Raw genomic sequence first — 18167 nt, forward strand, 5'->3', positions numbered from 1 at the left:
TTTTTATATAAAATATATATTATCATTATTTTCTTTAATCTCACATTTTAGAATTAATAATTTTCTATTAATATCTTAGATGGATAATATTAAAAAATATATTTTCCTCGATTTTTTAATTAAAATTAAATATAATATTTATTTTTATCATACGAGAAGATTTTAAAAAAAACTTCTAATAGAGGATCGGTTGAAATAAACACTCGCAGCGAAGAGAAAAAACATCAACATGTGACATTGCTGAGGAGATGGAAGGTTAACAAATATCTACTTCCGTGGTTGCATTGTACCGTGGTGAATAAAATATAAAAGAGATAATTTATAAAATGTCTTTTAAATTAAAAAAATATAATAATTTTAATTAATTTTATTGATTATTATTGAAATGACTGATCTAATTTTATGATAATCAAATCATCAGCATAAATCAAATCGAGAAGCGCCATTGAGATAAGCTGTTGTTCGGAAAACAGAGGACCACCGCGAATTTGTGTGTGGCGCTTTTAGCTTCCCTCCCTCTCTCTCCCTCCCCTGATTCGCCTGGATCCCCTCCTAGCCTTTCTCTCTTCTCCTTCATTTCCTCTCCTCCCTGCTCATTCTCTCTCTCATCTCTGTCTTGGCCTTGGTAGTGAAAGCTACACGTTCCATCACCATTGTCGTCGTCATCAACCCCATTGATTACAACTGGATCCCCTGCAATTGATTAACCCATGAGGAACAAGCTCGCACTTGTTGTTACCATGACGGCCCCGGTGGCGGCATCCTTGGCCGCAGCTCTCCTCCTCTCCCTGGTGTACCCCGCCGCGGCTAAGCTCTCCACTGAGTACTACCAGAAGACGTGCCCCAATGCTGAGCAGATCATATCGGAGGTTGTGACCAACAAGCAGATCTCCAACCCCACCACAGCCGCTGGCACCCTCCGTCTCTTCTTCCACGACTGCTTCGTAGGCGGCTGCGACGCCTCCATGCTCATCTCCTCCAATGCCTTCAACCGTGCAGAGCGCGACGCCGACGACAACGTCTCCCTCCCGGGCGACGCCTTCGACACCATAATACGTGCCAAGACCGCGCTCGAGCTGCAGTGCCCCGGCGTTGTCTCTTGCGCCGATGTGCTCGCGCTCGCTACCCGCGACCTCGTCCTCATGCTTGGCGGACCGTTCTATGCAGTGCACCTCGGCCGTAAGGACGCGCTCGGCTCCTCCGCGACCACCGTCCCCGGTAATCTTCCCCGCCCCAACATGACCATCGACGAACTCATAGATGTCTTCGCCAAGAAGCAGATGACGGTGCAGGATTTAGTGGCGCTCTCCGGCGCCCACACCGTGGGCTTTTCCCACTGCAGCGAGTTCGCCTCCCGCATCTTCAGCTATAAGGGAAGTGGCGGCCACGACCCGACGATGAGCGCGCAGTACGCGGAGGCGCTGCAGAAAGCGTGCGCGAACTACCAGAAGGACCCAACAATTGCGGCGTTCAACGATGTGATGACGCCAGGGAAGTTCGACAACATGTACTACCAGAACGTGCTGCGGGGGCTGGGGTTGCTGGCCTCAGACTCGTCGCTGGCGGCGGACAAGCGAACGCGTCCGCTGGTGGAGCGTTATGCCGCCAACCAGACCGCCTTCTTCGATGACTTCACCCACGCCATGGAGAAGCTGAGCATCGTCGGGGTAAAGATCGGCAGAAAAGGAGAGGTCCGCCGCCGATGCGACGAGTTCAACAACCTCTCCACCTGATCAACCCGATCCCCCTTCTGACCTAGCAACATCCTATTTTCCATATGGATCATGTATAAGAAGAGATACACGTCTACCGTATAAACATATTAATCTATATAATTTTTTTGGGGAGGGGGGATTCTACAGTATATATACGGTCAAAAATGAAAAGTCAGCCCTTTTTCTTAATCGTTAAAAGGTCCTTTATTGTTTTAATGCAAAGGACATGCCCCACATTTTGAAAACCAGTTTAGAATTAGTAACCATTAGCTTTTTCATCCATCATCCTCAGTCAACCTATTCATTCTCGTGCTTTCATAAGCTTCGTTAGAAATTTTTGAATATTTATTTAAAGGTTTACGTCAAGACTAATGCTTTATATGGTTACGTTTTAGGTTTTGTAAGGTTCTGATGAGTACATGGATGTCATATACCTTTATTAATTTTGGATGATTGCGTCCAAAATTTTTGCCTCGTTGGACGTCAATGACGCATGAGGCTTCTTTCGGCAGGCTGCTTCCCCGTCGGTTTACTATCTTGCTAGAATAAAAACAGGCCAGGCCATATGGTGTGATGACAGTGGGCTTGACTGGGCTTGACTGCCTACTAAGATCAACCAATGGAGTACAAAATTGAATATTTAATGATCCTATCATAATTAAATTTGAGAAGACGTAACTGTGATTAAAATATTAATCAAATAGTCATACTTTAAGAAAGAGAATATGATAAGCTGTCTTCTATGTTGACCAAATCATCAGAAGGTATGGTCAACACTACTTATAGATAATGACTGGGTTTTTTCGATCCCTGGCACCCTGATGTTCGAGACGGATCCCATGAATATATAAGAAACAGACTAAATAATAGCATAATAAAATGAATAAAGAGTGAGTACGATGACGTACGCTGGCCTAGGGGGCATCCTCTGGTGGATCGATGAGCTGGTCATGACGCTAATTGAGTAGTCGTGGTCCTGAAGGGTAGATGAAGGTGAGCCGGAAGATCCGGATCTAACAGCACAAAGCTGGATCTGACGACATAGAGCCATATGCGACAGGGATCTGTCGGCATGGAGCTAGATGCGGTCTGGACTATCGGAATATAACAACGACATGCATACCAGAATGCAATAACAGCTCGAAGGCCGGAGTAGATAAACAGTAAAAAACTTGAACAGGTGACCTAGAGCCGAGATGAAACGAGTGGTATAGCGCTAGAATGAAAAGGGGACGACAAGCAAGCCTAAGAACTTAGGTGGCGGTTGCCCGGAGGGCGAAGGCTATGGAGGTGGCAGTGGCAGCCGCTGGGGGCGGCGACGGCTGCCACTGGAGGCGCCCAAGGTAGTCGCTGGAGGCGGTTCTAAGGATGGCGGTAGTGGCCATGTGGCGGTGAGGGCATCAGTGGCTGTGAGAACTATGGCGTCGCGAGAGGAAGTAGCGGCGACGTCAGCAACAGAGTCGCACTGTGTACGTGAGGCGACATAGGCGATAGAGGAAAGGGGCAGCTGCCCTCAGAGGAAAGTAGAGATGGTGATGTCGGTGTGGAGAAGGAGATGACGATGTCAGTGTGGAGAAGGAGACAGCGCTAGCGCTGGTAGCAAGAGAAAACAACGCATCCTCTGGGCGAGAGAAAGGGAAAAGAAGGCCCGACGACATAAGACGGCTCTTGAGGGGCGGCGGTCTAGCAAGTGGCGGTGGGTGGCATCCCTGTGCATCTCCTTCCTAGCGGTTGCAACGTCTCCCCTCCTGAAGAGACCAAATTGTTGGTGCGGGAAGCATCCGACGATCAAACCTAAGTTTTGATAATGGCAAAGAATTCAAAGTTAAGTGTACTTAGGTAAAAGCCCTAACTGTGGTTAGGCAAGGTGAAAACTCTAGGGGGTGGTAACCCTAGGTCATAGGGGGTGGTAACCCTATGTGGAAAGTCTTGGTGGGTCGAGTGCTTCAGGCAAAAGTCCTAAGGGGGGGTAACCCTAGGTGGAAAGTCCTGGTGTCGCGAACCAGGTGAAAGACTGGACCAGCCGGGAAGCGGAAGTCCAACAGAAAGTCCGGAAGCATCGAGCACCGAGCAAAAGTCCAGTTGATCTGGAGGATCGCACTGGCATCAGGTAAATCTCTTGAGTGGAGTAGGTGAGGGCGCGTTCCCCGTAGAGAGAACAGTAGGCGTCGAGTCGACCTAGGGTTTCCGGTTGGAAATCTGAAGTCAGACTCGGACAGTCCAGAGACTGTCATTATATGCTATTATTATTCATACCATTGTTTCTGTGCTAACTTTGTGTTGCAGGGTTTGTGTTTGGGACTAACACATTTTGCAGGAACAAAGAAGCACAAATGAGCTTGGGTGCAAGCCGAGGTCAGCTGTCCAGAGGAGTTGGAGGCGCCTTGAAGGAATCTCAAGGCGCCATGGACTGGAGTCTGAAGGCGCCTTGGAGAGCACAGAAGGCGCCTTGGACCAGATGTTGGAGGTGCCTTGGATCAGTTTAAGGCGCCTTCAGATGGATCAGATTCGACCAGTTCAGCTCTTATCTCCGCGGCTGACTCGGCTCATTTAGGGCGCCTTGGAGGGGTTTAAGGCGCCTTGAACACCCTTTATAAGAGGAGTTCGAGCAGTAGCAAAAGTACAACAAACTCCAAGCAATCCTTACGCTACAAGCTGCTCAAGAAATGTCCAAAAGTGCTGTTACAAGCCTCCGACAACCCAGAGCTTCAGATTCTGCTACTTTATTATTGTCGGTATAATTTGTTTTAGTGCTTTCAATTGTAATATCTTATTGTACATTTTTACGAGTTTATAGTTGTTGCGCACGGAAAGCGGTCAAGGATCGCGGGCCTTCGAGTAGGAGTTGATCTGGCTCCGAACGAAGTAAATCTCTCGTGTCTTTCTGTGTGTTCGTTCTTTATTCCGTTGCGTTACTCAAGTGTGTTAATCAAACGATTTACGAATTCGAAAAGAGCGAAAGCCACGAGCGCTATTCACCCCCCTCTAGCGCTTCTCGATCCAACAATTGGTATCAGAGCGGGGTCGTTTTGAATCGGTGCAACCACCTTTCAAAACAAATTTTCGTGGTATTTTCAGATTTTCGGAGTCAAATTAGAATTAGCTTACTAGCTACATTCCAATTGTTTTATCGAATCGGTTTTGCTCGAGATTGGTACAATACCACTCGAGCTCGTTTTCCCTTATTTCTCCCACACTGCTAATCCAAGACCTAGTCTTGGAACATTCTTTACTTTTTGTTGTTGCATATTACAAATGGCCCAACAAGAAGGTTTCAGCTGTAACGCCCCGGCCCGGGCGGGCCCCCCCGGACCGAACCAGGAATGACACCAGAATTACCTATCGGTTTGATGACTAGCTCCACAGACCACCGAAGGTCCTTTCAGAGTGCTTTGTCCTCACTCGCACGCACACCCATCCTCAGATTTCTCCAAGCCAAGCACGCTTAACTTTGGAGTTCTTAAGTTTGGGCTTCCAGAACGGAAGGTGCACCTTGGTGATATGGATAGTACCATCTAACCTTTTAAGTCATACTTAATCTCCCAATATTACAATCATAATCATCCTCAATATCACACAATCATACTAGATAGTCTCGGTCGCAAGGTCGCTCTGATACCATCTGTAACGCCCCGGCCCGGGCGGGCCCCCCCGGACCGAACCAGGAATGACACCAGAATTACCTATCGGTTTGATGACTAGCTCCACAGACCACCGAAGGTCCTTTCAGAGTGCTTTGTCCTCACTCGCACGCACCCTGGAAAACTTCCCAGGAGGTCACCATCCTCAGATTTCTCCAAGCCAAGCACGCTTAACTTTGGAGTTCTTAAGTTTGGGCTTCCGAAAAGGAAGGTGCACCTTGGTGATATGGATAGTACCATCTAACCTTTTAAGTCATACTTAACCAGAATCTCAGAACCGGGGTATTACATCAACATCGTTCGCCCCCCACTTTTCTCCGGAGAAGACTTTGGATATTGGAAGGGGCGAATGGAAACCTTCCTGAAGACGCAGTTCGATACATGGATGATCGTCAAGACTGGACTACAACTCCCATCTGATGAAGATGGAAAGCCGACACCCTGCGAAAAATGGGAACCAACCACAATCAAGAAAGTAGAAGCTGATGCCAAAGTGACCTGCACCCTCCAGTGCAGACTGAACAAGGAGGAGTTCAATCGAGTTGGTCCGTTCACATCAGCAAAGGTGCTTTGGGAGAAGCTGATCGAACTCCACGAGGGCACCTCCGATACTAAGGTAAGCAAGAGAGATCTCTTGTTTAATAAATTGTATAATTTGAAAATGCAGGAAGACGAGACGACCAACCAACTTCACGCTCGAATTCAAGACATCCTCAACTCCCTCCACGGAATCGGGCAGAAGGTAGAAAATAGGGATATCATCAGGTACGCTCTTAACTCGTTTCCAAGGAGTACATTGTGGGCATCAATGGTAGATGCCTACAAAGTCTCTAAGGATCTATCGTGTATTAAATTAGATGAATTGTTTTCGAAATTCGAACTTCATGAGCAGACTAATGCACAGCCAACCGAGAAGGGGGTTTCTTTGGTTGCAGGTACCAGTCGAACACGCGAACCGAGATCACGACAAAGAACTAAACCGGAGTTGGAAGAAGAACCCGACTCAGACAATGAAGACGATGAATTAACAACTGAACTCGTAAACCTCGTAAAGAAGCTCTACAAGAAGAAGAAGGGCTTCAACAAGAGAGATCTAAAGAAGGCAGTACAATCCAAGGAAGTTCAACCGAGTTCGAAGGGTAAGTTCGAGGTTATCTGCTATGGGTGCAACCAGAAGGGACACATCAAGGCCAATTGCCCAAGTCTGAAGGATGCAAAGAAGCGAAAGAAGAAAGCCCTGAAGGCGACGTGGGACGAATCCTCAGAAGAAGATACCGACGACGAACTCGATCAAACGAGTCTCCTCGCATTGATGGCCCGGGACCAGATCGATGTGTCCGAGAGCGAGAGCGAGTCAGAGGCCGAGTCCGAGTCTGAGCGAAGCCACGGATCCGTATCCGTTTCTGAAGGACTAGACCCCGTTGTGAGTATTTCTAGACTTAATAACTTAGTAAATTATTTATTACGAAAATTAACTAAGTCGAATCTTAAAATTAAGTCACTTCTAAAGGAAGTAGCTGTCCTTAAAGAAGTGACTAACTCTGAATTTTTGATTGAACCAGTTCAGACTGGAAACTCAACTCAAGCCCAAAAACTTGAGAAAGAGAATTCCAGCCTGAAAACTCAAGTCAAGGATTTATACCAAAAAGGAAATATAAATCTTACTTATCTCTTGTAGAAAGAACAAATAGAAAAACAGTCCAAGCATGGGTCCCCAAGTCCAAATTGATTAATCAAGTTGGACTTGGTCAATATTGGATCCCGAAGGATCAAATACACTACCTCGATAGACCATATCGAGGCTATGATCCAGGGGGAGCAAAAAGAAAAACAATATTAATAAAACGAACATAATTTCAAATTCAATTAAGAATTCGAAAATAAATTAAAAATTTGAAATTAAATTAAAATTCAAAATTAAATTAAAAATTTGAAATTAAATTAAAATTCAAAATTAAATTAAAAATTTGAAATTAAATTAAAAAATTTGAAATTAAATTAAAAAATTTGAAATTAAATTTAAATTCAAAATTCAATTAAAAAATCAAAATTAAATTAAGAATTCGAAAATAAATTAAAATTTAAATTAAAATTCCATATTAATTCAAATTCAACTTAAATCAAATAAAAATTAGAAGGAGGATCCAGAATAGCTGGCACCCCCAACTAAACTACCCGATTGAGTAACCGAACTTAATCTACCCGAAATGGGTAAACAAGAGTAGACTACCCGGTAGGGTAATTAAGGTTAGATTAAAAGGAGTTAGGTTTAACTTGACCCACAGTACTGGTGAAGTATTGGATGATAGTACGTTGGGGAAACTTAGTCATCGCATGTCTAGGAAGATATGACTTTGACCTGGTGCATTTGGCTAAGTGGAACTGACCGAAGCTACCCTTTATGGATCCTAACCAGTTAGACCAAGGTTTTGTACTAAGTTCAATGGGTAGGACTATTTGGAAAACCTCGAATGCATGGTTACTTTAATGATGTCCTTGTGACTCACCATATCTAGAAGTTTATCCAAAGAACGCCTACTTGTTGAACCCAAAGCTAAACCTAAATCTAACACAAAGTTAAACCAAACCCTTAAATTGAACCTCAATTCATCTCACAACAATTATAGGAGTACCTGATTGAAAATTTAGATCGGGTGAGATGACTAAGGAATTTAAAAGAGAATCAAATTTGAAATTCAAATTGAAAATTAAATTCGTAATTAAAAAATTATTTAAAAATTATTTTCAAAATCAATTTCAAAATTATTTAAAAATTATTTTCAAAATCAATTTCAAAATTATTTAAAAATTATTTTCAAAATCAATTTCAAAATTATTTAAAAATATTTTCAAACTCAATTTCAAAATTATTTAAAAAACTTTTAAAACTCAATTTCAAAATTATTTAAAAATCTTTTAAAACTTAATTTCAAAATTATTTAAAAAATCTTTTTAAACTTAATTTCAAAATTATCTTAAAAATCTTTCCAAAATCAATTTCAAAATTATCTTAAAAAATCTTTTAAAACTTAATTTCAAAATTATCTTAAAAAAAAAACTTTTCAAAATCAATTTCAAAATTATCTTAAAAAAAAATCTTTTCAAAATCAATTTCAAAATTATTTAAAAATCTTTTCAAAATCAATTTCAAAATTATTTAAAAAAAATTATTTTCAAAATCAAGTTCAAAAATATTTTAAAAATTATTTTCAAAATCAATTTCAAAATTATTTAAAAATCTTTTAAAACTTAATTTCAAAATTATTTTAAAAATTATTTTCAAAATCAATTTCAAAATTATTTTAAAAATCTTTTAAAACTTAATTTGAAAATTATTTTGAAAATCTTTTAAAACTTAATTTCAAAATTATTTTAAAAATCTTTTAAAACTTAATTTCAAAATTATTTTAAAAATGTATTTTCAAAATCAATTTCAAAATTATTTTAAAAACCTTTTAAAACTTAATTTCTAAATTATTTTAAAAATCATTTCAAAATCAATTTCAAAATTCTTTTAAAACATTTCAAAATCAATTTCAAAATTATTTAAAAATTATTTTCAAAATCAATTTCAAAATTATTGAAAAAAAAACCTTTTCAAAATTACCTAAAATTATTTTTTGAAAGTTAACTAACTTAAATTACTTCTCAAATTAAAAATTATTTTTTCAAATATTAACCTAAAGTTTTTTATCCAAAAATTAACTTACCTAATTCAATTCAAAATAAATTAAAAAAAAAATGTACACGTGGCGCCTATCGGAGGCACCTCCCACATGAGGGAGGCGCCCTCCATTGCGGCGGGAAAATTCCCGCCGCCTCAAGTTAAGGCGCCTTAAGTCCCGATTAAGGCGCCTCCAAAAGATCTCTTAAGGCGCCTTAAGTCCCGGTTAAGGCGCCTTCAACCTTATTCTTTGCCACAAACAGAACCTTTCTGTTGTGTTTTTTTCGCTGAGTTTTCCCTCGAACCCGTGGCGATTTCTCGACGATTCTTCCCAATCTAAGGCGCCTTCAACCTTTTCCTCCCCTTCTACACCCCACAATGCCTCCTAGGAAACGACGTCAAGTAGATCCCAATCCGGCTAGACTCCCATCAGCGGACCTTAGATTCCCAACCGAACAACTTAGGGCTACATTTTCTAGCTTCACATTTAACCCTATCAAACCTAAATACCTAAATAGGCCCTTTTTTAGTCAGTTCTGTCACCCATCGGTCCAGATGATAGAATACTATCAGCTGGACAAATTGGTTTACTGCAGTGATGCAGTAAATCATGAGTTATGTGCACAGTTCTATCACAACCTTGAAAGGGTTGATGATAGTACATACTCCTCTAGAGTTAGTGGCGTTGACATCCAGCTTACCCCCACTTTGTTACATACTGCCTTAGGGCTTAGAGCGTCCGAGTGTACATTCCTGTGCTATCCCGGTAGGGATCTGCCATTTGGCGATCCCTAGTCTCATATTACGTTAGACACTATCTATACGTATTTTTTTTTTTTGGGCGACCACTCGGCTTGACTGAGTTCAGGTCTGTTTTTCTTAGAGACCAGGACTATGTTATGTATAGGGTCCTGACAGCCTGCATATTGTCGATCTCATCTCGGGATGTCCCGAAGATGCGATCTTCCGATTCATTCTTTCTATATGCTTTGAGCCATCGGTTGGACATTGATATAGCTTTACACATGTTCCAAAACATTATCTTAGCATCTAGTACAGTTACATCCCGTATAGTGCATATGCCCTACTGCCATATTTTGACTTCCATCTTTTCGACCATCGAGGGCATAGATGTAACCAGAGGGACAGTTATCCCTTTAACCATATACGACGAACTAGGGTCACGTAGTTGTAGACTAGCCCATGCTGAGGTCAACGCTGATGGAGTTCTAGCCTGGACAGGTCGACCACAGCCAGCCGCTGCCCCTATCGCTCTAGAGGCCGAGGATATACCAGGCGAGGGAGAGGAGTGGGCTGACTTCTTAGCCGAGGATTTTTTCACGGATCCTTCTTCCTCTGCCGGGCCCTCCACATCAGTCGGGCCTTCATCTTCGGCACCACTTTCTGTCGAGGACAGACTCACTCGGCTCGAGATCCAGTCCTCTCAGACGCGACGATCCGTCGCCAGGGACAGCCGCAGCCTGCACCCGAGCAGCCCCCAGCACCACCCCCAGCCGATGATCCCTTAGCTGCCGATCCTCCAGCTAACGATCCGCCTGCTTGACTCTATCTTTTTAGATTGTCTGGATATGTCACTCACTTTTTGGACCTGTATATCTTACTCACCTTTTGGTTGTATCTTGGAGTTGGTTATCTTATATTTAGCTAACTTATGCTTTAATTCAACACTTATTTATCACATCTTTCAAAATTGTTTCAAAACCACCTTTAAAACTGTTTTGAAAATTATAGGGAAAATAATGATTTTAAAATCTCTTTTTCTTGGAATTTTAAAAAATTGGACTTAATTTAGGCTCTACCCTAGAAATCCTGTTCCCCTAGATTTAAGCCAGAGCATCTCACAAACACCTAGGTATACCTTGCTTGTGCTTGAAAAACATAGAATGGTGTGAGATGCATAGGGTACAGCCTGGACTCAAGAATGCTTATTTCTGTGCATCAATATGAGTCTGGGCGTTAAATACTTTATTAACAGTAATCAAGTCAAGTCTTCCAGCTTTAGTCAAATCTAACTGGACTAAATGACTTAACTTGACTAACCAAGTGAAAGTTGCTGCCCTATAGGCAATCAGCAAGTAGCTAAAGGTTAGACAGTTGGTAAAGGAAATGGAAATATTAAGATTAAGCATGCTTGTACTTTAGGGCTCTGATACCTGATCAAAACCAATTAGATAATTTGATTGCTATTTGACTTGACTCATGCTTGGACTTAAGGACCAACTGAAAAAATAACCTAAATTAAATTTTTAGCTACTCTCTCTTCATCCTAAAAATTAACAAGTTCTTACTGTTAGAATGTATACTAAAAGCCTAGCTTTTGGTATAAAACATTTATCTAGAAATAAGAATCACATTGGTCAAATGTCTACATTTGTGATAAATGTAGTTGTTCAATTAATTTATATTGTAGATAACATGGTGTGTGGTGTCACACATAGAAGATCATGTTATCAGTACCTTATAAATTATAAACAGTAGCTCACGACCATGATGGAAAGGAACAAACCATTGGAAGGTCGTAGTGTAATTAGGTGTTAGTTTATCTTAACTATATAATTACACTAGTACACTAAGAGTGTATTGAGTAGGACCATTAGAGGTCGTTTCTTTTATACTAACTTTATAAAGGAACAAAGATCTCAGTTATTATGGAAGTGTGTGCTCTTAATCCTAATATAATAACAAGCACATATATTTGATATTTATTTCTTTAATTTATCAATGGGTGAGATTTAGTTCGATGAATCAATAAGCCCGATAAGTTGAGAAATGATATCACTTATAGTGTGTGTTGTTGATTATAGAAGGAAACTGTGTCCTAGTAATCTAGGTTGAGAATGTCCCCAAGAGGAGCTCATAAGGATTGTCATGTTAAACCCTGCAGGTTCGACATGATGATGAAGTTGAGTGGTACTACTCTTGGAGCTAGATATTAATTAAGTGAGTTGTCAGTAACTTACTTAATTATTGGACATTTGTTATCTTAAACACAGGGAGACTAACACACTCATGATAAGAAGGAGCCCAAAATGTAATTTGGGATTGGTGCGGTAGTTCAATAATAGTTCTCTAGTGGAATGAATTATTATTGATAAAATTAAGTTGTGTGTTCGATGCGAGCACGGGATGCTTAATTTTATCGGGAGACCAAAACCAATTCCTCCTCTCGGTCCCTATCATAGCCTCTAGTATATAGAGATTTATACCCACCGTATACCCACCTTCTTACCCATCCAATGGGGCCGCCCAAGCTAGCTTGGAACCCAAGCTAGGGCCGGCCAAGACCAAGTGGGTGAGCCATGTAGGTGGCCGGCCACTAGAATATTAAAAAGGATTTTTATTAAAATTATTTCTTATGTGGATATCATGATTTTAAAAGAGAGTTTAAAAATTAAAATATCCTTTTATAGCTTTCTACAAAAGATTAAGAGAAGAGATTAATCTCTTTCCTTATTTGTAGTTTAAAAGGATGATTTTAATTTTTGGTAAAAACTTTCCTAATTTGTAAATCATCTACATGATTAAAAGAGAGTTTAAAATTTGAAATCTTTCCTTATTTGTTGATTAAAGGAGGATTTTAAATTTTAAGAAAACTTTCCTTTTTAACCATGTTCATGTTTTAAAAGAGAGTTTAAAATTAAATATTCTCTTTTATAAGTTTCTACAAAAGATTAAGAAAAGATTTGATATCTTTCCTTATTTGTAAATTAAAAGAGTTTTTAATTTATAGAGATAACTTTCTTTTTATCCACATGTTTAAAAGAAAGTTTTAATTTATTAAATTTCCTTTTTATAAACCAATCATGAAGGGATAAAAATTATTGGAGAAAATTTTATAAATTTCCGGAAGCAAATAAGGAAGTTTTAATTTTTGTTTAAAATTTTATTTGTTTGGAGAATTTATGTGGTGGCCGGCCATTACAAATTGAAAAGAAAAATTATTTTTAATTAAATAAATTTTCCTTTTCAATGGCAAAAGAATTAAGGAAGTTTTGATTAAATTTTCCTTATTTGCCAAGACTAAGGATTATAAAAGAGGGGTTAGAGGAGGCTTCAAGGCTAAGGACTCTATTCTATTTTTCTCCCTCTTTTTCTTGGTGTGGTGGCCGGCCCTTCCCTTTCTCTTCTCTCCTCTTGTTGTGGCCGAAATCTATCATCTCTTGGAGCTTGGAGGATGTGGCCGGATCAAGGAAGGAGAAGAAGGAGACAAAGCATGCATCCCTTGGAGCTTGGTTGGTGGAAAATTCTTCATCCTTTGGAAGTTCTTGTGCTTGGCCGAAACTTGAAGGAAGAAGAAAGAAGGTGCCTAGGTGGTTTTCATCTCAGAAGATCATTGCCTACACAACGTCCGAGGTTAGAAGAGGAATATGGTAGAAGATCAAGAGGTCTTTCTAAAAGGTATAACTAGTAATTTTTTCTTTCCGCATCATACTAGTTATTTTTGGAAATAATACTAAATACAAGAGGCATACGATTCTAGTGTTTCGAATTTATTTTCGATATAGTGTTCTTTTGTTTTTCTTTTCCTTGTGATTTGATTGTTCTTTTCGGTTGACCTAAAGTTATTTTAGGAAATTAAATATTAGCTTTCCTTAAAAGGTTTTGTCTAGTCGGTGGTGGTTGCTCCCATATCCAAGAAGGCCATGTGCCTCGCCACGTCAGTATTGGGAACCAATTTTGGAAATTAATATTTAATGGAATTAATAACTTAGGTGATTTGGATCAAACGTGTTAAGTTCCGCAGGAGATCCAACTCAAAACCTAAAAGAACAAATAGATTAAGTTTTGGATCAAACGTGTTAAGTTCTGCAGGCGATCCAAAATTTAATTTAAAAGAACACATGGTAGCTAGGAAAAGGTTCAGACCTTTGTACAAAATTTTTGTACAGTGGAACCTCTAGGTTTTCCGAGTAGCAACCAACACTTACTCCTAATTTTTCAAAAATAAGTATTATTTTATTCAAAATTAAGCTAAATCCCTTTTCACTTTAGCTATATTTTCAAAATTCAATGTTTGCAAAAGGCCTAGCTAAGTGATTCATAGAGCAACTTTCAAACTTTTTCAAACTTAGCAAACTTTGAAACCTAACTTTATAAATTCTTGCTAAGTTACCTTTAAGATTCATTCTTTATTTCATTAAAAATCATTGTTTTGCAAAATTTTAATTTATTGCTTTCAAAATTTTAGGAGTCAACTTAGCACTTATCCTGTTTTTCAAAGCCTAATCTTTTCAAAAAGGAAAATTTTAAATTATTTAAAACTAGCTTATTTTTGATAAATGGCAAAGGGGGAGAGTAGGAAATTCAAAAAGTAAAAGAAAGTCTAATTCAAAAAGAAACCCCTTATTAAGGGGGAGCTTCACAAAGTTTAAGTGTTAGCTTAAGTTATGCTTGTATTTGAATTTATGTACTTAAGCTTGCTCACTTACACTTTTAAGTATCTTATGCATTTGTTTTACTTAACTTTGAATTTGGGTTGCGATAATCAAAAAGGGGGAGATTGTTGGTGCGGGAAGCATCTGACGATCAAACCTAAGTTTTGATAATGGCAAAGGATTCAAAGTTAAGATGTGTTGTGATCTAACGGTCTAAATGAGATTACAGGAAAGTCCTAAGTGTACTTAGGCAAAATCCCTAACTGTGGTTAGGCAAGATGAAAACCCTAGGGGGTGGTAACCCTAGGTCATAGGGGATGGTAACCCTATGCGGAAAGTCTTAGTGGGTCGATTGCTTCAGGCAAAAGTCCTAGGGGGGTAACCCTAGGTGGAAAGTCCTGGTGTCGCGAACCAGGTGAAAGACTGGACCAGCCAGGAAGCGAAAGTCCAGTCGATCTGGAGGATCGCACTGGCATCAGGTAAATCTCCTGAGTGGAGTAGGTGAGGATGCGTTCCCCGTAGAGGGAACTGTAGGCGTCGAGTCGACCTAGGGTTTCACGTTGGAAATATGAAGTCAGACCCGGACAGTCCAGAGACGGTCATTATATGCTATTATTATTCATACCATTGTTTCTGTGCTAACTTTGTGTTGCAGGGTTTGTATTTGGGACTAACACATTTTGCAGGAACAAAGAAGCACAAATGAGCTCGGGTGCAAGTCGAGGTCAGCTGTCCAGAGAAGTTGGAGGCGCCTTGAAGGAATCTCAAGGTGCCTTGGACTGGAGTCTGAAGGCGCCTTGGAGAGCACAGAAGGCGCCTTGGACCAGGCATTGGAGGCACCTTGGATCAGTTTAAGGCACCTTCAGATGGATCAGATTCGACCAGTTCAGCTCTTATCTCCGCGGCTGACTAGACTCATTTAGGGTGCCTTGGAGGGGTTTAAGGCGCCTTGAACACCCTTTATAAGAGGAGTTCGAGCAGCAGCAAAAGGTACAATGAACTCCAAGCAATCCTTATGCTACAAGTTGCTCAAGAAACGTCCAGAAGTGCTATTACAAGCCCCCAACAACCCGGAGCTTCAGATTCTGCTACTTTATTGTTGTCGGTATAATTTGTTTTAGTGCTTTCAATTGTAATATCTTATTGTACATTTTTACAAGCTTATAGTTGTTTCCCACGGAAAGCAGTCAAGGATCGCGGGCCTTCGAGTAGGAGTCGATCTAGGCTCCGAACGAAGTAAATCTCTCGTGTCTTTCTGTGTGTTCGTTCTTTATTCCGCTGCGTTACTCAAGTGTGTTAATCGAACGATTTACGAATGTTTTACGAATTCGAAAAGAGTGAAAGCCACGAGCGCTATTCACCCCCCCTCTAGCGCTTCTCGATCCAACAATAATCCCACCCCCTCTCTCTCTCTCTTGCAAGAGTGCCACTTCCTCCCCTTAATGCCCTAACAGTGATTTGACCAAATTGTCCCTCTCTTTCTTCCTAACCCCTCCTAGGTCCCTGTAAGCTATATCCATATCACAAGTCTCACATTCAAGTATAATCGAAGGAGGCGCAAGTCCGACTGACTAGACCAAACCCAACATAAAGCAGAATCGCTCCTGAATGTAGATTCAAATCGTTAGGCTTGTCGTATAACGTCAAATGAGTAGTTTGACAATGTCGAACAAGTGCCTAAAATAGTACCAAGTGAGCGACGCAAAATAGTGTTGAATGCATGCCAAGTAGGCAATCAGTCAAATGTCGAGCGGGAGACCAAGCGGTATCGAGTAGATGGTCAGGCGATATTGAGCAAAGCGATCATGGGATTATGTGAATGCCAAGCAAGAAGTAAAATGGATATTGATTGAGCAACGAATGCGGAGCAAAATGATGAGTGAGACACGAGCGGTGAGTGCTAGGTAGAGCGGCAAGTGAGATGCAAACGGTGAGCGTTGGGTAGAGCGGCGAGAAAAACAAGTATCGAGCGATTACTGAGGATGCAATCGATTGAATGTCAAGTGATGTCGAGCATATGCATGCTAAACAGGCGATCGGGCAATTGCTAAGTAAGAGATCGAACAGATGCAGAGCAAATGACTGGCCCATTGCCGAGCGTATACGGATCCCATGAATTGAACAAGCACATAGCTCGTAAGATGTAACGCCCGAAAATTCTCAAAACTATTTTAGAATTATTCTATGATTTTTCTGGAATTTTTAGATATTTTTCCGGAATTTTCCGAGTATCGGAAGTAGCAAAAATAAATAGAACCGCAAAATAGCTTAGGCGGGAATCGAACCCGAGACCTATGGTTTAGGGATAATGTTAGTAACCGGTTGAACCCAGCAGGGCCGTGCTGAAAGAAAGGAGAACCAAATATATTTATATTAGAGTTGGGTTCATTAAACCACTTAATATAAATAGGAAACTTAAGTTGGGTTGGTTTAATTTAGATTTTGGTTCGGCAACATCCCTCACCACCGAAACCCTCACGCCACCCTTCTCCTCTTCCTCCTTCTCTCGGCGCCCCTCTTCCTCCTCCTTCTCACGGCACACCAAGCCCCAAGGGCCAAGGGAACATCTTCCGGCGAGACTCCAACACGAGGTCCTTCCCTTCGCGAGAGGAACGCGAAGACGTGAGCGAATCGTCGAGAAGTCGTCTCCACCGGAATTTCTAGCGAGAGGAATTGTAAGAAAATTAGCGTACGAGGTAAGAAACCCCTCACCTGCAGTATAATAGCTCCGTTTGATTTCCTACGCATTAGTTTTAGCTATATGCAGGTTTTTCGGCGCTTAGGGTGTGTTTAAACCCTCCTCGAGGATTAGGGATCTAGTTGAGCACCTCTAGACGGGCCGGACACGTTGTTCTCCTTTAGTTGGAGATTCTAGACGTTGTCGGGTGCCTAGAGGTGACCTCCCTATTAGAGGAGAGAGTTGGAGCACACCAAGTGTTCGGTAAAATGTTAGTGTAGCTAAATACCACCTCAGTTATGTTTAATAGCTCAGTTAAATGCATTAGAAGCGTTTAAAACAGTAAATCAGTGTATTTTAGCTTATATGGGACTACGGTCCAATGGGTGGGCTCCCATAGTCGCCTCTAGGTTCAGACAACCTAGCTCTAGGTTCAGATAACCTAGAAACAGCAAGTTAGAACAGTTAGCTATTTTCAGTATTTTATTTTCAGTGGCACTGTACTGGATCAGATATCCATTGGGTTGGACTCCCACAGTCGTCCCTAGGTTTAGATAACCTAGTTAACCCTACTAAATTCGGGACTTGCAAACCCGGGTCTAGTTAGGGATGCGCGCACAGCAAGTACAGTTGCCGGGCCCAAACAGCATGATTATGTATTTTCACTTATTATGAAATAGTTTTCAAAACTCAAAACTTGTTATATTAGTTGAGGTTGATTTCAGTATCAGTTTAGCTTCAGTTTAGCTCTTCCTTGTTTATACCTTATGATAGCTTATGTTCAGCTTATGTTACGCCATGCTTTGTACGATACCATGCCATGCCATGCTTGCATATTCAGTATGTTCTTTTCAAATAGCATGATTTAAAATCATATTTGCCTCGTTGCATGTTTTTGTGAGGTAGATGGTTTCTTACTAAGCTTTAAGCTTACAGATTCTACTTTTCCTTATACTGCAGATAAAGGTAAAGGAAAGATGGACTAGCAGTGGAGGCTGGAGGACAATGCAAAGGATCATGTGTGTGGCAGGAACTGGAATAAAAGATCCTCTAGGGATTTGCACCTACTATAGC

At 40.7% G+C, this 18167-nt stretch overlaps 1 protein-coding gene across 1 annotated transcript; it reads left to right on the forward strand.

Annotated features, from left to right (window-relative positions):
* The first annotated feature begins 710 nt into the window (after positions 1-710).
* Positions 711-1733, forward strand: LOC121972388 (peroxidase 31-like). Its single transcript, XM_042524067.1, has one exon. It carries the CDS (start codon positions 711-713, stop codon positions 1731-1733), a length of 1023 nt encoding a protein of 340 aa, XP_042380001.1.
* Positions 1734-18167: the final 16434 nt, after the last annotated feature.

The sequence above is a fragment of the Zingiber officinale genome, chromosome 4A (assembly GCF_018446385.1).
Source record: "Zingiber officinale cultivar Zhangliang chromosome 4A, Zo_v1.1, whole genome shotgun sequence".
Classification (NCBI taxonomy): Eukaryota; Viridiplantae; Streptophyta; class Magnoliopsida; order Zingiberales; family Zingiberaceae; genus Zingiber; species Zingiber officinale.

Bases quoted from the DNA above. Each gene is read 5' to 3' on its own strand.
- LOC121972388 (XM_042524067.1), top strand. From the start codon at position 711: ATGAGGAACAAGCTCGCACTTGTTGTTACCATGACGGCCCCGGTGGCG.